General features: G+C 43.6%; 1 protein-coding gene across 1 annotated transcript in view; it reads right to left on the bottom strand.

The window, feature by feature from the left end:
• Window positions 1-9,490: 9,490 nt before the first annotated feature.
• Window positions 9,491-23,675, bottom strand: part of CELSR1 (cadherin EGF LAG seven-pass G-type receptor 1) — a 161,264-nt gene continuing 147,079 nt past the window's right edge. The window contains exons 26-35 of the mRNA XM_031507931.3: window positions 19,613-19,725; window positions 18,225-18,304; window positions 16,615-16,741; window positions 14,603-14,728; window positions 14,157-14,293; window positions 13,601-13,704; window positions 12,635-12,802; window positions 11,549-11,791; window positions 10,979-11,243; window positions 9,491-9,655 (exon numbers count right to left, since the gene is read on the bottom strand). Of these exons, the coding sequence (XP_031363791.3) occupies window positions 9,631-9,655; window positions 10,979-11,243; window positions 11,549-11,791; window positions 12,635-12,802; window positions 13,601-13,704; window positions 14,157-14,293; window positions 14,603-14,728; window positions 16,615-16,741; window positions 18,225-18,304; window positions 19,613-19,725 (1,388 nt within the window). The 3' untranslated portion in view covers window positions 9,491-9,630. The remainder of the gene's footprint in view (window positions 9,656-10,978; window positions 11,244-11,548; window positions 11,792-12,634; window positions 12,803-13,600; window positions 13,705-14,156; window positions 14,294-14,602; window positions 14,729-16,614; window positions 16,742-18,224; window positions 18,305-19,612; window positions 19,726-23,675) is intronic.

Consider the following 23,675-nt stretch of genomic DNA (forward strand, 5'->3'; position numbering starts at 1 on the left):
CTCCTGGTTTTGCTCTATCTTGGCAGTGTTCCTGCCCCAGCTGGTGCTGAAGGACAGAAGTGTCCCCATGCAAGGAGAGCAGGGCTGTCCTGTGAATCTGTCTTCACCTGGTTTGGAACATTGAGATGTTGCATAGGTGTGGTGAAGCATTTCATTTGCACTATGGCAGCACAGTATTTACAGTCCAGCAGTAAATGCATTGGCTCTTAGTGTTTGCATTGGCTTTTAGGGCTGAGAAAAGCCATCATCCTCCCATTTCAAAACTGAGCATTCACCCTCTTTAGCTGTAAACTACATGAAACCAAAGCTGCTGTTGTTTTCATAAAGCTTTATCCTTTTTGAAGTCTATATTTTTAGCATACTTACAAGCAAAAAAAAAAAAAACCAAAAAACCAAACAAACCAGATTTTTGGATGCAGCATTAAGCATTAACATTTGTACTTTTATATATGTGAATATCAAATCCAGCCCCTATAGACAAGGCTGAGCTCTCTCTGGAAGATGGGAGATGAGTTTGTGCAGCCTCCTGTGCAGCCTCTGCCCCGAAGGCAATGAGGTGGGACTGGAGTGAAGGTTCACAGCACAGCCTCTGCTGCTGGGGATTTCAGGATCAGGCTGTTTCAGATAAAGGATACAATTTTCCCTTCCACCTTTATTCCAAAACCAGAATTTTCCAACCTCTCTTTGTCCAAAAGAACCCTTTCAGCATGGAGTCTTTGGCACAGGAAGGGCTGGGAAGGGTCTCTGCTGTCCCTGCTTTCCATGGGACCGTGTTGGGTTCTGCAGCCAGGGATGGCACAAAGAGCTGCAGGGGGATCTCAGGGCCATCAAACACCCTCGGATTTAAGTTTAAAGCAAATTTCTCTGCATTTATATGTATTTACATGCTTTAAAGCATTGAATAAAATGAAATTATCTATGATAAATGTGGTAATCACACCAATGTGGTACACACCAGTGATGCAGGAAGGTGATATGCCATTTCCAGCTTCAGCACCAGGAGGCACCAGGGCATCACGGTTATCCTTCCACCGTGGGCAGCATTGCTGGGAGATGGTGGCAATTAGCACATCTGTAATTGTGAGATTTTCTCTTTTGTTTTAAATTTTTGCTGAACCAATGCATTGGAAGAATTGCCCCTCAGTGGGTTTGCTCACGGCAGGGATAAAGCTGCCCAGGCATGTCAGCACAGCCAGGAACTGGCTGAGAAGCAGCACCCTTTAAGAGCCAAACTCTCACTAGGGCTGGGCAGAGACCATGGTACAGGTCAGGCCAGTGATGGCCTGGCAGCAGGGAAAACACACCTTTCCATCAGAGTTCAGGTCCTGCCTGCCCTCTTTCTCCTCTGCCAGGCTGTGCAGGTCATTTGTTTCCTGGTCACTCTCAAATTTCATCTCATCTGGTTCTTGAATGGGTGGAGGTAAAAGGGAGATTTTTTTTCTCTTGAGAACTAGTACCAGATACTTACACTTCTTTGAATATGTGAGGGTTCTGAAGAACACTGACTTTTGAGGTTTTTCTTTTCTGAAATATCTTACTTTTTACTACAGGCATAGCACCAGCTACAGAAACTTGAGAATACATAAAGTGAATGGACTCCTTATTCTATGCAGCCTACAGAATAATTTCTTCAATACAAAAGAGCTTCCAACTCATTATGCAAGTTTAAGGTCCTAGAAGCAATGAAACATGTGGACAGATACCCCTTAAACAGAGCCTATCTGGAGAAATTAAGTTTTTTCGGGTGGCTGCCCCACTCTGATAGTTCAGTGGCACCTTTCCCATTCAATAGCACCATTCTTTGAGGTGGCTAAGGAAAATACCAGCCTTGTAATTGCAGCATATCCGTGGTGAAAAGAGCAGAAAACCTACTTCCAGTAAGAAAATTCATCAAGAGAAAGGTGAGCTGACTACTCTGTCCTGGGTTTCTCCAGAAGTGCTATGGGGACTCATGACAGAAATTCCTCTGGTGCTTTGCATTCCTGCAGGGCTCCTGGGTTTGTGTCCTTGGGGTTGCATGAGCTGGATGTAGTCTGCAAGCAGTGTTGGTGGCAGTTCTGGCTGGCAGATGGGACATCTGGGTTGTATCAAAAAACTTCAAGTTGAACTCCTAGACAAATGGTGAATGCTTCCTTTTCTCTAAGAATGCCCCTGGGAGGAAAGAGATATATGTAGCACTGACTTCGTGGGAGCCAGCTGTTTCATCCCTCTGTGCATCCAGTTCTCTTTTTATTTCAATGAAATTTGATCAGAGCAGAGACAGGAAGTCCAGCTATGTCCTTGGGAGCAGGGAAGATGCCCCATGTGCTCCTCTTCCCTGTGGCAGGTACTGGAGAGATTTCCTCTGTCTGCCTCCCCCTCTGCTGTGTTCTCCATGGCTGATAAACACCAGCACAGCAAAACATCCTGTGCCCATTTCTCTGTGCAACACAGGAGGAGAGACTGAAAACCAGTGATGAAATATTTATTCTCTCATTTGAAAGCCTTCAGTGAAATTTGCATCTAAAAAAGGGTAGCACAGATCTCTTTGGAAATCTGTCTCAAAGGCTTCATCCCCAGCCCTGCTGCAGCTCCTGCCTGGTGGCAAAGAAAACTCAGCTGGTCTGATATGGTCTCATTATACTGGATGAGGCTTTGTATGAAACTATAAACATCAAAGAAGGATGGATTTTAAAAATAAAATGGACTAGTATGCAAAAATAGGATAACTAGCCATGTAGCATCTGGTGGATCTCAGATTGGTGCTGGATTAAAGGTATTTTTTATTTTAATCTAGTAATTTAACTACTCTTTACACATTTTTATCTCTCCTGAGAGAGTACACAAAGGACTCCATAGGCCATGGCACACCAGCAGTTCCATGCCTTTTAGGAAATTTGCTATATGTAGTAAAACTGTATGACAACCTATTACAAGTTTGAAAGCTTTCAGGTGTGCTTTTAAACTGAAAATCACTTTACATACTATTAGTACTTATTCATATATAACACCTTTAGAAATAAATCAGAATGATCTACACTGGTTTAAATATTAAAGGTGTTTTATGGTATAATATTGTTACACTGAGTTAGTTTTACACCTGCCTTTTAGGGTGAAGGAGACAGCACAAGAAGAATCTCTGATCTCATTATTAGCCAGGTGTTGAGCTTTATTTAACACACAGCCATTTCATGGAGCAGAGACTGTCCTCGTGTGGTGTGTCTCCTCTGCACTGCAATGCAACAGCAGTGCTTGAACTCCAGAGCAGGCAGGGGAATTCGATACTGAGAGGAGAGCTGAGACTGGTGACTTTTAAGGTGGCTTCCTGCAGGCTGCCTTCTTTCTGAGGCCAGAGGTGAGCATCACTGATGGATCAGGAGAAACATGTAAATACTGTCTAAGCACGATAGATTGATCCTGGGAATTCGAACAGGCAGCTCTGCTCTGGTGCTTCTTGCCACAACTGTCCAGGGCTTTAATTACAATGGGCTTCCTGCAGCTAATGCTGCTGTACTGAGCACCTGCCATGAAAAGCCAGCCCAGCGGAGGCCAGGCTTGAAGCCCCCACGTTAAACCTCTTAAGAGGCATGTTTAACACAAATGGAGCTTGCAGAATCCCAAGGGATGCATGGTGTATCTGTGAATCACCACAGAGGCAAACTAAACACTCTGCAAGAAACAGGAGTGCTTTGTTGCTGCTCTGCTCCAGCAAAGGAAGGGCTTTGACAGAAGGCCCTTTGGGTTTACCTCAGCTGTGATGGCACTGGCGCTGTCATCAGGTCTTGAGGACCTGCCCTGTCACTGTGCTTGCCATAGCCTAGATAAGATTAGCCAGGAAAATGTTTTTCCTTGGACAACCCAGTGGAGAAAGCTGTGTGTCAGGAGTGCTTTGATGGCAGCTCAGGCCCTCCTGACTGCCTGCTCACTCCCATTCATTTGGCCATTTTGTGCCAGCAGTATGAACCGTAACCCCTAAAGCCCCTAAGCCAGCTGGGCTTTTCCCTGATCCTTTCCATCCCTGAAACCTGTGCATCTGGAAGTGATGGAGTTAACCATTCTAGGCATTTCTGATTGTTTTATCCAGGAAATAAACATGTAATAAAAGGTATTGATTCTTCTCAAAATCAATGGCCAATTTATGGTTTCCCCTGGAAACTTGTTTAATTTGCTGGTTCCCAACCACAGCTGCTGCTTCTTTGTATGGGATTCAGTGGGATGTTCCTAGCCTGAAGGGAATGGATCATTCACAAGGACCCTCTGCTTCAGCTGCTCTACTTACACATACACAGAACTTCCCAGGCTCACTGTTTCCTTGAGCGTATGAATAGCTAACAAAAACACAGACCCAACTCTATGTTCTCTGCTTGGAAGGCGCAGTACAGGCTGAACTTGCAAACAAGACCATTCAACTTGAACTTCAAAAGAGCTTCCATCAAATGACCAAAAGCAAGAGGTTTTCCTACACGCTAATCCAAGGGGTTGGTGGGTTTGCAAACTGTTTCATCTCTAGAGGGGAAAAGCCCCAGCCTGTAAGAAACTAGTACAGCAAACCACCCAGCTGGTTGCACTACAACTGTTTTAATCAAAGAGGCTGGCAGCACCTGGAAAGCTGGAGCTGTGAGCTTCTATTTCCTGGGTGCATCTCATGTAAAATGATGGCTTTGAGGAAGTCAGGAGGGGCCCCAGAAGTCAGGGCATGCTGGGCAGGGCAGCCCCATGTTTTGGCCAAGGCCCTGGGACACGCAGCAGCTGTCAGGAGACAGGGCAACTCTCACCTTCAGCACAGTTCTCTCCCTAAGAGGGGGTCTCAGCTCTGCTCCACCTCTGCGGTATCTCCTGACCCAGGGCACAGGCTGGGCTCTCACAGCACCTCCATGAAGCATCAGTCCACAGGGAAATCACTCTGGGCCTCCCTTCAAATAAAGACAATGTGTTGAGACTGTGCAAAATTTTAGTTTGGAGGAGTGGATATTCTGTTCAGAAGTATCTTTGAGCAGAGGGATGGCAGCAGCAGATGTCTGACCAAGGCAGAAGGGGGCACACCAGCACAGTGCAGAGCTCTGGGGGTTCCTGGGGGCACTTACAAATGCTTTGAAGTATTTAGAAGACAGTAATGAATTAACACAGTCTCTGCCACACACACTTCAGATTAATCTAATTTTCTTTAATACAGTGCCTGGCACAGTGGATAAAGGAGCAGCAGCAGCAGATGGAACGTGTCTTCAGTAAATGGTTTGATAGTGCCCCACACTATTCTTATACACAAAACACTGTCAGTGCAACCAATGTTAATCGATACGAGGTAGGTGCAAAACTTGCTTGGCAAAAAGTGATACAAAAGCCCTCTTGGGCTTAGTTTTAGTTTATATTTTCATTCATAGTTTGAATGATAAAATAAAAGGTAGCTTGTAAAGGTTGCAGATGCTGCCTTCAGGCATCCTCATGGACAGGACTAAAATCAAAAATGAGTATGAGAAACTGGATGATGGATTGAAAAATCAATAGACAAAAATGGAAAAGGATCCAGTACAAATTGCTTCTTTTAGGGAGGAGAAGTGAGTTGCACATGTGTGAACGGGAGCATAAAGGCAGGGCAGAACCTCTGCAGAGGAGGCTGTGAGGCCCAGATGCATCCAAGACTGCCCCTGGAGCTGCAGGTGGTGTTGGTGTGGACAGTGGTGATATCTCACCAGGGCTGCTGGGGATCTCCTTCTGTGATCCCCCAAACCCTGGCAGGAGCATCCTCTGCAGCTGAGTGGGCTGTGTGCCTAAGCATGGCATAAGCATTCAGACAAATGAACTCATCATCCTCAGAAATGCTATTGCAGGCTATTGGCAATTCTACTGGAATTAATTATTGTTTACGACTTTCAGACAGATCCCTGAGTATATTTGAAGATATTTGAGTATACTGAGTTGTTGAAGAGGCTGGGCTACATGACTGTTTATGTTACTGCAGCCTTACCATGCCATGCTGCTGCCAGTGATGCATCTCTTATGGATTTTTTTGGTTCCAATTTGCTTAGGCCAAGTATAATTGTAAAGAGTAGGACAGGAAGAGTGAATGAATGGAGATTTCTTAAATTATTTCCTTTTTTTGGGGGTGTTGGCAGGTGTACTGCTTTGCATTGTGTGCACTGCTCTGGTCTCTCCGTCACCATGAAAAATGCTATAGTTGACCTGGTAATGGGTTGAAGAAGGGCAAGAAGGAAGGGTAAAAGGTACAGCAGTGTTTCTGCACATGGAACAGTAATAGAGACCCAAGCTGCCCAGCTGGAAAGAGATTACTCAAGTGCTCTAGGACAGAGCCTGTCTCTCTCTTTGACCTAGAGAAGGTGACTGAGAGATGATTGTCACTGTCTCTCCTGCTGCAAGCAGCAAAGGTGTAGGGGACAGCAACGAAGCTGAAGGAAGAAATATTTCTTGCTGCTTGTGACTAAATCAGGCAGCCTGCTGTGTACTAGAAGTTTAAATGGATCCAAAATTACATGAGAGATGTATGAGGGAAGTAGATGGGTTGCTGGAGACAAGCACAACCCCTCCCTCTGGGAAGCCCTGAGCTGCAGAGAGCTGGGGGCTGTGGACCCTGCAGGGGCCACCTTGCTACGTAACGTGTGTCTGATAATCCTCTTTTCCTAAACATATGCTGTAGGGCTACTGGAGACAGGATCACAGGCTGGTCTCTCCCTTCATTAACCTGCTTATGTGAAAGCCTGAGGCTTATTTTTGCTTCTCCACAGAATGCTGAACTAATACTTGAGAAACAGCTCAGTGTTCCATCAAATAGGGCACTTGTACAATAAAAGGAAAAACAGTTTCCCTTTGGGATAATTACTTGAATTTGTTTAGTGGCAAGTTTTGGCAGAGCTGTTTCCAAACTGAAGATCCTGAAGATTTGATTTTGCTCCTAGGTCAGTAGCCAGGCTCTCTCCACCTGGCTTCACACTGGCCAGTTGACACTGAGAAATACTTTTATTTCCAGATTGCTGACAGACATGTGCAGGTCCTTGCTGTGCTCTGTGAGATGCATGAATGAGGATTTGCACAACAGGCTGGAAAGGACTGAGTGAGCAGGACCGTGGCTTGGGAGAGTTCAAGGATGGAGCCCAGACTGCCCGAGAAGGCTCTTGTCACTCCCTGCAGGCTCTCGTGGGCTGGGCTGGCTGCCACCCCCCTCGAGCTGCTCTCACTCATCCTTTTCTAAATCTGATGCTTTCCAGGTGATCTGCTTTGCTCTGGATTTCCTGAGGGCATTTCTCTTCCATGGACCATGTCCCACGTCTGAAAGATTCCGCAGGTTTGGGCTGAAATGCGATGCACACTGTGGCATCCTGTGCCAGCACAGAGCCCTGGGCTGCAAGGGGATGTGCACTGGCTGGCTGGTGCTGTACAGCCTCTGCTGAGATGGGTACCTGGATGTTCCTGCCCTGCTAATCCCCAGGAAATGCCATTTGCACCCTCGTTATCTGCACTGCACTTAAAAATAAACCACCAGAGGAAGAATACAAGTTCAAAAAATTTCTTAATTTATTGTAAATTCTCCTTTCATCTGTGCTGCAATTCCAGTGTTCTGCACATTAATAAATACACATTTGTTAAAAAAAACCAAACTTCCAGTGTCTAATCTGCCATAAAGCTTTTAAAAAGTCATAAAAATAGGTTTTAATTTTTTTGTCATTAATACAACTGACCCTCATTTACTGTGACAATTCTGATCAAAATAAAGACTACCTACATCTACTGGGACAAAATATACATACACAGATGTAAGAACAACTAGCATGGGTTATACACAATGCCTGAGCACACAGCCAAGTGCCAGACCCTTAAAACATTCAAAATTTTTTTCTGTCAGAAAATGTCACACAGAATGTTGCATAATTTTTAAAAGAACAGCATATTTCCTCTCTCTCCCCTTCCAAAGACCTCCTTTACACTTTGAAAATGTATAGGAATATAATGAAACCAAGATTACAGTATACAGTTTCTCATCTTTTCCCCAACTCCATTTTATTTAGCCCAATTTTCTGTTCCTTCTCTTTCACACACATTTGCACAAACAATAGCCAGTGTTTTGCCAAAAGGGCTCCTATGGTGCTCCTATGGCATGAGCTCCTGAAAGCCTTGTTGGCAGAGAGCAGGCACAGGCACACCATTGTCATCCTTGGAGTCACATATTCCCACTGTGGGAGCCACCAGCTGGGCTCTGCCTCACACTGTTGGATGCAAACTTTTCACATCTTACTCTTCCTCTTTTTGTAAACATTGCAGAAGGTGAAGACAGCAGACGGGTCACGCTTAACTTTCCTATGCTTGTGAAACTAGCACATTTTGTGGGAAACATGAAACCTTAAACCTTCCATGAACTTTCTGAAATATCAAGAAGGCCAGGGCTTTGTCAAAAAGCTGGGCAGACAAATCTGGACATCTTTTAAGTCTTGTATTTCTGCTTTGATTAGCAATGTGCTGAATCCAGTGCGCAAAAAAGAGGAAAAAAAATATTGCACCTGAGGCAGAACTTGACCCATAGGAGGAGGGCCCTCTCCTTGGGACATGCAGAGTGCTGGTTTGTTGCAGAGCTATACACTCACACCAATTATTTTCTTGTTCTTAGTAAGGGAAATACTGATTTGACTTCTTTCAGACAAAGACTGTGTTGAAACGGTACACAAAGATATGTGTAGTCCTTAAGTTCAGCTCCTGAACACTTCAATGCACTTATGAGATCAAAATACCAAAAAAGTGAAAAAACCAAATTTTTGTGGGTTTTAGAAGAGGTTATGAGAAAAACATACTGTGCCCTTAAAGTGTTCCAAAATCTGTTAACAAAACTTATAAATTATAGTAATGGATTTTGATGTAATCTTTACTGTATTACTTTGAAAACTGCATTGTGTCTGAAGGTGGCATCCATCCTCAGTTACTCATCAAACGCCAAATTCAAGTAAAATTGTGCAATGTTCATATAAAAAATATCAAAACATCTTTTTAATTGATTTCCTATTATCAAATTAAGAAGATCAGTATAAATGTAAAATATACAAAGGAACTTTTTCTTTAGCAACACCATACAAAATATATAAAAGTATCTACACTTTTTATATATATATATAAAGGATTTTTTTTTCTTAAGACGACATGTCCATAGAGGGGTGGACAGAGAAGCTGGCATAGAAACTGAAGGACACTTGTTGCGATATTCCTCCCTAGAGCTCAGCAACCTCAAGGATTCATGCTGTAGCCATCAAAACTCCACAAGAGACACCTCCTAGTGCTTGTCTTCACGCTTATTGTAGGTTCACTAGGAAGCAATGTGTTTTTCCTTGGTTGTCCCCTGTAACAAGCAACCCCTGCAGCATTGCCTGCACCGTGCACAGGTATCTGTCCATCACAGTGCATCCCTGTTTCCATTTCCATGTTTTCAGCATGGGTTCCTGTGGGAGAAGCGTACCACACAGAGCCCTTATTGCAAGAGCAGCCAGGCACTGTGTCTGCGCTGGGAGCAGTCAGGGTTCTGCCAGAACGTGAGACCGTGTGGGAATCGATGCCCTCCTCATCCTCCTCACCGTATGGCCACCCTGATGAAGTCCGAGGCGGGCAGCGCGGCGAGGAGTCGGAACCCTGCTGAGGTGATCACAATTTCCTGATGGTTCAAATTGAAGTTTCATTACTGCCTCTGTTAGTGAGAAGAAGTGATCGTGTAGGCTTAGGGTTAAACAGGCACAGGCAAACCACTCCACCCAAACCCACCTAATTGTTTTTAGTAAGGGCTCATGCTCTGTGAAGTTGCCATGCCTTGCCAATCCAATCCTTGCAAGGGAGATGCTGTCTCCCTTGAGGGGGAAGACCAGCTGGGAGAAACAATTTCAGGTAGTACACAAGAGAAATGCTTTAGAGGAAGTTCTACAGAGGGCTTGTATTGTCTAATGCTTTGCTGAAGATACAAGGTTCACACACAGATCTTACAAGCTGTTAGAAACCTGGTGTATCAGATGGATTCATGCCATCTGCTGCCAACAGCAGAGTTTTCCATTATTCCAAAGCTCTGGAGATAACACAGTTGCTTAGCACAAGCTGGTGAGTTATTCCCCAGCAATAACTGTGTTACCTGGTAGCAGCTTATTCACTTATGGCTTATTCAAAACATCCATGTTTCCTGACTAACCAGGATCTATTTCACCAGCCAACTCCCAGTAATCCAAAGATGTGCTTTTAAAGTGAAGTGGGAATGGTCTCTGCACCCAGACAACAGGGGCTATTTAAAGCCTGGTGGGACAGTGCCAGAGTTAAAGCTGGGTGAGAAATTTTCTCTTGGTTTGGTGAAAGAATAAGACCATTATTCATGTTAATAGAAAATGAGACTATATGCATAAAATGCCTGCAGAGACTTTACATATGGCTGCTGTCATAATTTGAAATGCAAGAATTATGACAAGTAATGAGGTTACTGTGAATTCCCTTTGCCCGAGAGCTTGCTCAGCCTTTTGTTTATATTTGATTTAGTTTACAGTGGTCAATTCACACACTGATTGCCATGCAGCAGGTGGGAATCACATGCCTGGTAATTTAGGATCAGTAGCTTGGTTTTCTCTCCAGCCTTGGGATCTCCTGCCTCAGCCATCGTTTCCCTCTGCCCAGATGGGTGCCCACACCATGCCCCCCACAGCCTTGTGCCTTTCCCCACCCAGTCCTGGCAGGGTGGCAGGGCAGAGCAAGGCTGCTGCTGTCCAAGTTTTCCAGTACCACATCAGCCTGCCAGTTCAGAGGGTGACCCAGTAGCAGGTGTCTGTCACAGCACCTTGCCATGATACCCGTTTTGGCCTTCTCATGACTGAAACCCCATGGCCTGGGGACATGGTATGTGTAAACCATCAAGACAGTCACTGGTGAGGAACTCTGGCCAGTCACGAGAGGAAAGTTTTCATGTGTGAGTCTGGGGTTGGAGGGTGAAGGGTGAGACCATAGGAGGTCAGCCAGGGCATCCCAATGTGGCACTTACTCTGAGTCTGAGGTGTCAGCATGTCCTGTTCCCACGTGGAGGGTCATGGCCATGCCATTGAGCTGGTCTCGAGACTGCTCCCTCCGAACATTTTTCACTGTTACCCCTGAGTCCGAAGGAGAGCGGACGCCCTCATTTGTCCCTAGGGAAGTAGTCCTGGATGAGACTGTGCTCTGATTGTAATCCGACAGCTTTTCCCGCAAACGATTCTTCATATTCTTATCCACCAGTGGGGGAGGGTAGGTAACTTTATTTTTTAAGATGCCTGTGAAGGAAAAGAGGGAATAATAACTTTTTTAAAGTGTACCAGTAATTTAATTTATCAAGCTAAGCACATGCAAGATGTTACAGTTTCTATTTCTTACTAAGACTTCTAGTTTGGCACTTCATTTCATAACCAACAGATTAGACTACAGCAGCTACCTACTAACTTCCCATGGTGTATCTGGCTACACAGGTTGGAGCCATTTGGAAGTATTTTTCCCTCACAGAGCTACCTTTTAAACTAATGAATGCCAATAAACCCCCCAGTCTCCCAATCCAACTGTGAGGCTGGGTTGTCCATGCTACCTTTCCTCTGTTCCGGCTGCTGGTTATTCTGGTGGCCCAGAGGTCTGTTCTCCTTCTGCTGCCCTTCATTCTCCTTGTCCTGTGGTGCTTCATTGCTGTGGTTCACCTGGTTTTCCCTGTGAAGCTCTACGTTGACCTTGGTCTCTACTTTGAGTTTTTGTTTCCTACCAGGGTCCTCGCCATCGCTGGCTGTTACGCACTCTGTGGGCCAATAGGGTTTCACATGATTGGGAAGGGTATCAACTGCAATGCAAAAAACACTAGCTCAAAAAACACTTTTGATATGTCCTCTCAACCACTGCCTGGCCTCTGTGGCTGGAGAGGAGCTGTGTATCAAACCAGAGCAATCCTTCAGTCAGTCTTTGCTGGACTGCACTGCCCTTGGGGTGCATTAAATCCCCAAAAAAATCACCTGGTAGGACGGCAGGGTGTCCAAATCCCTCCCAGAGTGAGCTTGCCAGTTCGATTATGGAGAGGTGTGAGGCAAAACCCACCCTCAGCTCTTCAGAGATCCCTCTTTGGGGAGGTTAGTTTCTGAAGGCTGAGGGTGCCCCAGGTACCCTGTGCTGTATCTATGAAGAGCCACAGCACATAGCCTGGATGTTTGTCATTCAAAGTTGCCTTTCATTAAGACAGGATCAACTATGTTTAAAAATGCCTGCACAGAAATTATATTAATAGTCAATGATTACCAACTCTTTAGGTTCAGGACCTCCCCAACACCAATGCCATTATTGCATGAGGAAAGGCAGGCATTTCTTCCCCCGCCCTCAGAATAAGTGTCTTCTTTCTCCTCTATTTCATATGAGATTTTGCTGGCTTGGTAATGCCACATCCAAGTACTTTGGGGACCTGCCTGCAAATCTGACTGCCTGATTCAGCATTCTGTGTGATCCTGTACTCAGTCAGCTTTGCGAACAAGCCTTTGTAAGAAGAAAGGTCTCTAAACGGGAAACAAGGATCTCTACAGAAGCAAGGCACAGAGGCAGAGATGCTGCCTGAGTCACATGGTAGCGTGGCAAATTTATCCCATCTAATCTGAAGCTGTTTGAGAGCACCCCTGCCCTCCCCTCACACTGGGCGTACCTTTGGGTGTGCTGTGGAGTGGGCCATGTTCGTTGTTTTTGGAAGTAGATGTGTTCCACTTCTTCTCTGTCTCAAGTCCATCCTCCTCGCTGTCTGATGAATGGGAAGAGGCGTAAGAACTGCTGTGTTCATCGAGGGACAGCTCGCTGTCAGAGTCTGAGTCGTGCTCTGCAAATGTGCATGGGGAAACACAGTGGTGAGAGTGTAAATGGGAGCTGAACAAATCTACCTGACAAATGCACAAGGAGAAAGGAAAGGCAGGCATTGGTTCAGGCCATGACAGGAATGAGCTCTTACATCTGTAAGTGTATATAGAATAAATTCAGAAGGACCACAGCACAAGCACTGGAAAGCACAACCACTCAGCTCAGCTAGTGGGTAGGACATTTTACACTTAGAGGACGTGCAGAACAGAGTGGTAACATATTTTTCCCTATTTAACATGCAGAACAGTAACTCTGTTGAGTTGAACACAACACACAGGCAAAACAAGATATCTAGAAATAAGAAGAATCTGAAATGAACTTAACTTAAAACTGCTACAAAGAAACAAAATTGAATGTCAAAACCAAAATGAAAGGAAATCAGACAAGAGGCACTTCTTACTTTTTGTACAAACGACAGAGCAGTAAAGGAGAGTATTGCCTCAAGGTCTCAAACATTATTTTTCCAACTAAAAATTAAAAGCAACAGTACAGTAATTTGTGAAGAAGAAAGGGGATTCCACAAACAGTCAAGAGCTGTGACAGCATCAGATAAAAATTAAACCATCACAAGCAACAGATATATGATACTTTCATTCCAGGATTTCCTTGTAAGGCAGCCACTGCACAGCTTGTTTTGCCAATAGCATAACGAGAATGAGAGCATCTAATTATTCCAACTATTCTTCCTGTTACAGAAGACTTCAAAGAAAGTGAGAGGAAGGTGCACAAATGAGTCAAAGCATTTAGAAATTATTCTTACCATTGGATTTGGATGGATTCCTATGAAAAATTGAGGAATCTGCTTCAGTCTGACCAGCCCTTACTTGACTTGAGGATCCACTGAGTTTATGAGCAGCCTCATCCCTTTGAGAAGAAAAACAGAGGACAACCTTCTTGGTCACTTTGTTGTTTTTAACAAGGCAGACATGCAGACAGCTGCTGCTGCTGCACAGTCACTTTATGGTGAGACAGAGGTTATCCTGATGTAGCTATCTGCCTTGTGTCACATGAATCACACTCTGAAAAAGCCCACAGCTAATGAGCTAAACTGTGCTCCTTGAGACACATCTGAATTATAACAGGCAAGCAGCGTGGCTCATATAGTTAACATCACTCTTAGGTTAACCACTGCACTGTTGGAACCCTGCCCCAAAGACACATGCAACAGAAAATGCACCAAGGAGAATGCAGTCACATGAAACAGAACTGTTAAGACATAAATCAAGTAGCATTTGAACCAGAGCTCTGGTTTCCAAAAGAGCAATAAAAAAGGGAAAGGCAAGCACCTGAAAGCCATGCACCTGCCACCGGATTACCTGAGAATATAAGCAAGGTAGCTATTGTGGCTCTTGGCTGACCTGACGGTGCTTTCTAGGGAGACAGTGGATTCCCCCATAGTTGTGCGATACATGTTTGGCTCTTCTATATATGTGTTGTTACAGTTCAGAGATCGCTGAAAGGGAAAAAACCAGACATAAAGCCACAGTGAATGATCCTTCCAGAAGCTCATGTTACCCACAAATGTATTAAGTTTCAAAGAACCAAATGTGGTTTGATGCCAGGGAAAAGAATTCTTTTCTCTTGAAGGTTTAAATTAAAATAATAATCAAAACTTTTGAGAGAAGCCATTAGTAGTCTTTGTACAAGTCACTGAAAGCAATCATTCAGTTCACTTAATCACAGATAAGCCACCTATAAGTTTATTTTAGGTAACTTCTGCCAGCAAGAGGATGTTTTTTTTCTCCCATGATTTTTTTCTTACCGTTAACAATGTAGCTCTTGTTGCAGTGGAATCATCTGGAAGAGGTTTCTTTCCAGTTAAAGTGTTCTTCAAGTGCTTTCTCACTTCTTTGTTAAATACGCAGTGGAAGAAGAAAATGAACAGCCCCTGGATAATTTTAGAAAGAAAAAAATGTAAATGCTTCACTACTACCATATTGCAAATATAGATATTAAAGAACACACATCTTGAAACAACCCCTGAATTCCAGTTTGTAGTTCATTACAGTGTATTTCAAAAGCAGTAACTATTTTCTTTCTTGACTGAAATGGCATTGACTGATCTTCTAGCACTTCTTCATAATTTGATTCCAAGTTCAAATGTGCATTAAAGGCCTGGGAAAATATACAAAAATATGCATTTCTCCAGAATTTACAGAGCAGAGCTTGATTTGGGAAGAAATCCAAAGGGAACCTCAATGTCCCACTAGAAAACATTGCAGAGATTTTAGAATTAGGGATTTTGAAGCTTTTACACAGATTATGAGAAAAAATCAATAGCAGCACATGAAAAATATCACAGCCTTTAGTGAAAGCCTCTGGAAATAGGCAACTTCTGTGAAAGAAGCCCTTAATACTACATCTAAGAGAATTTTATAAAGCCTTGTGAGATATGAAGAGGTACTGGGAGTAGAGAGGTCCCAACTTCTGTCACCTAAGTTCCTTGGTTAAGCAATACCTCTGGTGGGAAAATCAGTAAAGTCCCCAGGGCTGGGCAGCTGTTGGCTGCCAGGAACACACATTAACAGTTTTTGCTGGGGGCAGGGCATACACATGTGTGTGCCTTCAGATGTACTTGCTGAGGGAATTAATGCAGCTGCCAAATTGTTATCGACTTTAGTTGGACACACAGTATAGAAAACTCATGAAGTTGCAGCTGTACCAACATCACAAGAAGCCTGAATTTCATGATTTCAGCCAAAGCAATTGACTTAGAGTAACTTTAAACTTCAAGCTCACTTTCTTAACATTCAATCAAATGTGATCTTAGCTAGCACTAGCAGTTTGGGATTATTTATTAATAAAATTCACTAAAATGTCTCTTTAAAAACATAAGTTCAAAGAAGGCAGTGATCTGAAATGCCACATACCACTGTGACTCCCTGGGCAACTCTGGAGAATTATGGCTGCTGACCTTTGTCCCTCTCATCAGGTTTATGTTTAATTTAGTTTTATTTTAGATTTGTGGAAGCCTGCTTTCTAGCCTGAATAGGTGCATTTATTTCAGAGCACACTACTTGCAGTGGCAAAATAACCTTGCTCCAGGCTGACCTATCTGCTGTGCTTCCAGGGCAATGACAGACATCTCCAAAGGGGACCCATCAGACTTTGTTTTCTCTGTGGCTGCAAGTTGTGGCTGTTCTGTTGCAGCTGAGTGTCCTGCAGTAGCTGTTTTAGTACTGCAGACATCTGCTAGGGCAGTTACTGTCATCCTTGGTCACATTCAAATTGTGACCACATGAAGCTCTGTGACTACTTCCATGCCAGGTCTCCTACAAATAACTATTGTCTGCGTCTTTACTCAACAGTGTAAACTGGGACAGGCAACCCAGGAATCCCAAATACAACTTCTATTGCATTTGAAAATCCTTATTTGTCTCATTTCTGTAAACAATAACTTAATTTGTGAGAGCCATTGACTCTGGCTGAAATATAGCAGTCTCTTGTTTGCAATAGCAACAGGATGACTTAATAATGAGCATACAGAACACAGTAACAAAGAATTTGTCTCTAGAGTGACAGAGGTATACCTGCCTACTGTCACAGGTTACTATGGTAGTGCACTTACCTTTAGAATAACTAAAAGTGAGAGACATAATTACTCAAAATTATAGTTTTGGTGAAAATAACCCTCTCTTGGAGAAGAGAAAGCAAAAATTGCCTTGAGATCTCTGTTTTTCTTAAAGTTACCTCATGTTGAGCAGGTTTTTGGAGGTCTCAGTATAGAAGTGTGCTCATCAAGGTCTACCCCAGACAAGATGCTACCCAACTTACCTGCAGGCAGCTGAAAATGGCAAAGAGATAGTGAAATGTCATGACGTCGCTGTTGACTGCCATGAGCCCCAGCAGCCACGTGGCGCTGATAAGCAGCAGGAGCAGGAACGCTGTCCGCAACACAGGGCTGTAAAGCAAACACAGATGGGCGTTTGCAGTGTGATGGGATACAAGACAACAGCCCAACTTCTCCCCATGGATGGTGTTACATGCCCAACAACTTAGGGCAGTGTTTACCAACTCCCAGTTTCCACAACTTTCCAACTCTGTCACAGCAACACTCCACAGCTTAGCATGTTCATGTTATAAAAGTGATTTCTTTCCAAGTTAATTTTCAAGACTTTATTCAAACAAATCTGACTGTTTTACAAGCCCATGCTGTTCACCCTTGATGACTCTGAGGAACACATCTGGGCAGTAAATGGCCATGTCCATCTCATTTCAGTTTGTCACCTTCACTCTCACATTCCTTCCCAACATTACTACCCAAGTTTTGGATTGAGGGCACTCAGGGAAATTTTGTTTGCTTAAAAATACAATTTCCACAGACACTTTCAAAAGACAGAAACTAATTTAGTGGCAAAAGTTTTATATTATGTGTCACATTGCTGCCATTAGGTAGCAGTTATACTCCTTGGTTTAGGGAGATTTAGACCTCATCCTCAACACCCAGACACTATTGGGGTCAGGGTTCAGAATGCACAAAGCTGACAGCTGCATGGAAACTGGGGCTGGAAAGGGCATGTCAAGGGGAGCATGGCAATGCACTAACATTGCTCCTTCCACACTTTTATTGACTGGACCACCCATGTTGCTAAGGACCTCACCCTCAGATTCTATTTGTCATTAAGGTTAGTGTTAGGGCTCAGAGAACCACAAAGTCTAGTGCCAGGGACACCAGGGGTGGAAAAGCCAACATGTACACAGCACCCTACAGCCAGAGCTGAAAAAAATAATGAAAAGCAGTAATTTGAAATCTCATACAGCTACCTCATTGGAAAAAAAAAAACCCAAGGGGCTGTACTGCCTCTAGCTAATCATATTTGAGTTCACAAGTAAATTCTAAGCTTTGGGCAAAATAGATGTTAATGAGAACAGGCTGCCACAACAGCTCAGGAAGGTGGCAAGTTGCAACTTGTGATGCTGCTCATCCCACTGAGCATGGGATGCAGGGAGGCTGGCCCTCAGCATGGGAATGCCAGTGTGTCTCTGCCATGACACAGCTGGTAACTCAGACACGTGGGAGAGGAGACCTTTCTGAGCCATAGACAAGCACAGGGAGACCCAGAATGATGTCTACCTGGGTGTGCCATAGACAGAGGTGAAGTGATAGTGTAGTAGAACTGAAAAGACTGCAATGAGACCACCTGGAGGATAGATTTTCCCTTCTCCTGCCTACTCGTGGTGGTGGCAGAGCACCATGGTGGAAGCTTACAGGATTTCCAAGGGAACCCCAGGAGTGGGTGGGGTAAAGGAGCTCCAAATGCCTCTACCAACACTCTCCTCCAAAAAAACCATATTTATTTCCTGCTCCAAAACTTGATTTTAGGCAATTCTGGCTTTTATTATTTCTGATCAGAATGTCTATAGGCTTTTGAACTCAAACTTACATGACTCCTGTTTTTTCAAATGAACGTTGCCTTCGTCTGCATGATGCCTTCATTGCTAGTATAAAAATGACAGTGTTTATCTGAAAGGCAAATTGAAATAACAGCATGGATCCTTTCTGTACATTTGTTAGAAATCTATTTTCAATAACAATGCAATTTTTATCTTAAAATGGCTTGTGGCACCAAGAATATTTCTTGTTCAACTTACAGGTCTCTAAATTCTAATATTCACCTTGTTTCAAGGCAACATAGTCAAGTACATCCTGGCACTTGATCTGGATGAAACTCAGTACGACAACCCTATGCAAAGATGCTTCAGGGAAAGAATGGCTATCCTTGTTCAAACCAGTGTCCACCTCAGCCCAGCACCTTGTTTCAGTTGGTCAAATCAGAATTAAGGAATATTTCCTAGCAGAGCACAGAGTGATAATTACTCTGAACAAAACTCCAGTCTCCACTGATTTCCATGTCAGCTGGGATGTACTAGGTTGGTGGTGCATTTGTACTTAATCACTTGTAGTGAATATTAATGCTGAGAATTTGTCTCATCATTCACTTTCCAAAACCCTGTAGAGTTTTACCACTGCCATTGTCCTGTTTCTAGGAATTTCTAACTTAAAATACTGTGGAGAAATGATGCAGCTTGTCTTGTTTCTGCCAGATCTGCCACCTCCTGCTACTGTTTGTGCTGTAAAAGATTTTGAATGGTTTGATCCATAGCCATTTTCTCCAGACCAGCACACTATTGCAGGCTCCTCCTTCCCCCCCTCTCTGCAGCTTTCATTTCTCTAGGCTTAAGACTCCTAGTCCACTTGTTGGTCCACCAGTGGGTCTGTCCCATGTCTCTGATGATTTGTGACCATAACCTACACTGTTCCAGGTCCACTTTCTGAGGCAAGGAGACCAGAACTCACATTTGGCATTCATGATAAGAATCAAACCATGAGTATTTCTCTTCTGGTGTTACTTTGATAGAGAAGCTGTAAGGAAAAGTTAAACAGCAGCTCATTCTTTTAAATTCTTGAAAGTGGAAATATTTAATATTCCTTTAGGACTTCTGGATGAAGTGACTTATTATGGCTCATTTTGTTGATTTATTTACTAATCTGACAGACCAACCCTTCAAAAATGGAACAAAGCAAATGAGAAATAGGTTTCTGGCCATAAAACCATTGATCCACAAGTAATCTTTGTATGGGCAAGTAGCCCTCTTATTTTCAGGAGCTTAGCTCTTGTCTTATCTATTTAAGCAAAAGATGCAAGCTCGAGTACATTTGCTTCAAATGTAAAGAACATGGTTGCTTTGCATGACTACTGTTTGACAAAGCTTATGAGAAAAGGTAGCAGTAAAGAAGAGACAGTTCTGGATGCCAACTCCCCCTACTTACAATGACAACCATTACAATGGGCCCAGCGAAACTCCAGATCAGGGTGTCATGAACAGACAGCCAGCAGAAATCAGGATTCCCATAGCCTTGGGGATCTAGACCAACAGCAAGCCCTGTGTCACAAAATGGAGAAAAAGTAAATCACAAAGGTGCTGCCTATGTAGTTTCAAATAAACAAAATTATCATAGCGAAATGTATTCAATAGGAAATTCTGTGAAGGCAAAAACTGAAATAAAACTTTTTAAAATCAAAATATTTGTCCTGGCTACTTAATATCAAATAATACTCTGAGTTTTGCCAACTAGAACAAAGGTCAGCTACATAAAAATGACAACAAAAGCAAGTCCCAAATTAATTCTGTTTCAGCACAGTTTTATAGTAATTCTCACACAGTATGAGCCTTGAGGGTGAGTGACATGTTGAGGAATTTCAATAAGTCTGTGCAGCAGAATGACATGAATCATAACTGAGGAGATGTCTATGCTATGAAAAAAAAATGCATTTTTAACTTGCTGTCACTAAAATAACATCAGAGACAAAGGAACCTGGGAACTTATGGGAGTTAACTGCTTGAGCTCAGGTGGGATTCATTTTGAAGTGCCATCCCAGGTACCTCACCTTGCTCTTGGCACTGTCTGAAATGGAGTTAATGCCCCAAGGCGATTGAGTTAAAACCACACCTTTTATTATTTAATTTTTCTAAACCTGGCGAATTCCAAGGAGGTGTCTGAGCCCAGCATTCACCTGCTGATTTACAGTGCTGTCTGACTTGGTGACCTACACGTGCTCATGCGGTGATGGACTGGGATTTGCCTTTGGCCTGCAAAATCATACAGTCATAGAATTGTTTAGGTTGGAAAAGACCTTTCACATAAGGCATCCCCTGAGACCTCTTTTCTCTGGGCTAAACACCCCCAGCTCCCTCAGCTGACTCGTGTTCCTCGTCAGACTTGTGTTCCAGGCCCCTCACCAGCTCCTCTTGGACTTGCTCCAGCACCTCAATGTCTTTCTTGTAGTGAGGGCCCCAAAACTGAACTGATTCGCTGTGTGGCTTCACCAGTGCTGGTACAGGGAGATGATCACAACATCCTTTCAGTCCTCCTGAGTTGCCTGCTTTTTCCTCCATTTTTCCCTTGGTTCCAGCAAAGGCTCCCTCTCATCCAGACTGGCCTTCCCCATTAGTTTGTCTTACACCACATGGGGGCCACAGCTGCTCTTGTGCTTTTAGGACTTCCTGCTGGAGGAATCTTCAGCCTTCCTGGACTTCTTTGCCTTTCATGGTAGCCTCCGAAGAGACTCTGTGAGTTAGGCCTCTATACATACCACAGTCAGCCCTGTGGAAGTCCAAGGTGGATGTTCTGCTGACTCCCCACCTTACTTCTAAGAGAATTGAAAACTATCATTTTGTATCACTGTGTCCAAGACAGTCTCCAGCCACCATATCACCCGCCAGTCCTTTCCTATTCATAATGAACAGGTCCAGTGGGATATTCTCCCTTTGGTGGCTCACTCATCTGCTGCATCAGGAAGTTCTCTTCACACACTCCAGGAACCTCCTGGACTCTCTTCTGCTGTGTTGTATTCCCAGCAGACACCTGTTAAGTTGAAGTCCCCCACAAGAACAAGGACTAGTGATGGTGAGACTTCTCTCAGCTGCTTGTAAAATATTTTCTCTGCCTCCTCATCCTGGTTGGATGGTCTATAATAATAGACTGTCACCATAGTATCCCTCTTGCTGTCCTTCCTGATGATTCTTACCCATAAACACTCAACTTTTTTATTACCAATATCACACTCTAGACAGTCAGAACACCTCCTAACATAGGTAACCATTCCTATGGCTTCTAACACAGACACACCATGTGTGTTTGCTGTCACATGGATCTCCAACCCCAGACAGAAGGATCCACTATCACACTATCCCACAAATACTGGCATTCTGCCCTCAGTTGCCTCTAGTGAGCTTGGTTTCATCCCCTTCCCCATTCACACGTGGTTTAAAGCTCTTTTAATGAGCCCTGTAATTCCTGTGCAAAGATCCTTTCGCCCCTTTGAGACAGGTGCACCCTGTGTGCAGAGATCTTCCTTCCTCAGGACACAGCAACTGATCCCTGTGAGGCCTGTGGCATATGGCAGGTGGCTGCAGCACGTTGTCTGGGCACGGGGACACCTATTGCGGTGAGCATATGTCCTGTCTCCAGAGGCGGCCAGGGCTGATGGAGTGCTGCTCTCTGCAAGGAGAGCTCCTCTGCATCAAGAGTCATCTTTTTCTGAATTGAAGCCTGCATGCTTTGATGAAAGGACACTGAGAGAGGGAAAGGTAGCTGCATTTCACTCTTGCTGCCTAGAACAGGCCCACAGCCAATATTCACATCTGGTACAGGCCTACGGTCTATGAAAACTAAACTGGCTATTTGGCAAAGCAGTGGATATTGGATCTGTTTTCACTGAAATGTGGAATGAGATAGGACTAGTCTCCCTTCCTGCTCCCATTGGCCCTTCCACCACTCCCTTCAGCAGTTGCCATCCAGATAGAATTAGGCATAAATGATTAAGGGACCATAAAGTATTTTATACAGATGTAATTCTATGGATACAGTCTGTTTCCCAGGACTGGATTTCCCCATTAATGGGACTCTAGCTCTATGAGTACTTGGCAGACAGCAATGATTTTTCACTCTCAAAATCATACCCTAAAGTTCTCTATTAAACAAATGGGGCAAATTGCAGTCTTCAGGTACATGGTTCAAATATTACTGCAGTCAACAACACGTGAAATAACACTTTACTCAAAGACAGAATTAAGGCAATGCAATGTAATACTGAGAAATATTTTGGCACATCAGTTAAATGCTGCAGCCTGGTTGCCCTTAACAGACTGAGTGTGCAAGCTGAGTGATACCTTCATAACATTTGTAGGAACTGGAGCTGGTCCTATGGCCAAGAGTCCTGTGGAGACCAGCACCCATCCTCAGCACACACACAGGAGTGTGCCGAGTGCTGTAGGAGAGCCATGTTTTGACCCTTCTGAGCTCCTGAGGGCTCAGCAGCCATGTGTGACTCAGGTAGCTGTGGGGCAGCCTCAACTATCTCCTGATTTATTGCTTTGCTTAGGATTTGAAAAGTGACAGTTTCTGGGGGATATTGGTTTTAGGGCTGTTTAAGAGCCTGATTTAACAAGGGCTGCAGTCTCCATGGCAAAGCAGTCATTGCACACATATGTCAAGCAGTTAGCATGCTGCCACAGAGACAGGCAGAACTTGGGGGGTCTTGCTGAGTGCCAAATCCAGCCCTTTGCTCCTGTGGCAAGGAAGTCATAAAATCCTTCTCCAAGATGGATCAAACTACACTTTAAAATAAGCAAGCTTAAAGCTAATTGAAAATGTTCCACTATCACTCCCAATGGAGGACTATTGCAGATCCACACTCTTTTGATGGCTGTAAGCCTTTTCCCAACTTCCATCCTATTCTTATTCATGGCAATTTGCATTTCTAAGCTGTGATTAAATGTGGTTCTTCTTAGAGTAAATATTTTACTGAGTTTTCTTCAAGTAGCTTGGTCCAATCACAAAAGCCACTGCTACTGCAGGTTTGTTTTGTTGTTGTTGGTTTTTTTTTTTTTTTTTTTTTTCCTTCTCAGGATAGCTATGATGAAGATGAAATGGTATTTGTCTTTAAAATAAAAAAGTCCTTTGCATGTCGCAAGACTAATATTTCTTCCCATATCTAGACTATACCACAACTACGAAAAATAAACAATCCGTCTCTCATAAAGCAACTTAAATAATATTTAGGATTCATGTTATGAAGTTAAAACCTTTTTGCTGTTTATAAATTAAAATTTATAAAGAAGCTTAATTATAATATGCACAGTAACAAGTTTTCTAGAGGCAAGAAATCATACACTGTGCTATTTATGAAGAAACAATTTTCTCCTCAGATTTATAAGCCTGGAAGGGCAAACTAAAGGCTTAATTTTCTTTATCCTTCATTCCACAAAATCCCCTGACTTTCTCAGTAATAGGGATCTGACTTTTAATTTAAAGAGAACTGCAAATTCAG

Source organism: Lonchura striata, chromosome 1A (genome assembly GCF_050655825.1).
Source record: "Lonchura striata isolate lonStrDom1 chromosome 1A, ASM5065582v1, whole genome shotgun sequence".
Classification (NCBI taxonomy): Eukaryota; Metazoa; Chordata; class Aves; order Passeriformes; family Estrildidae; genus Lonchura; species Lonchura striata.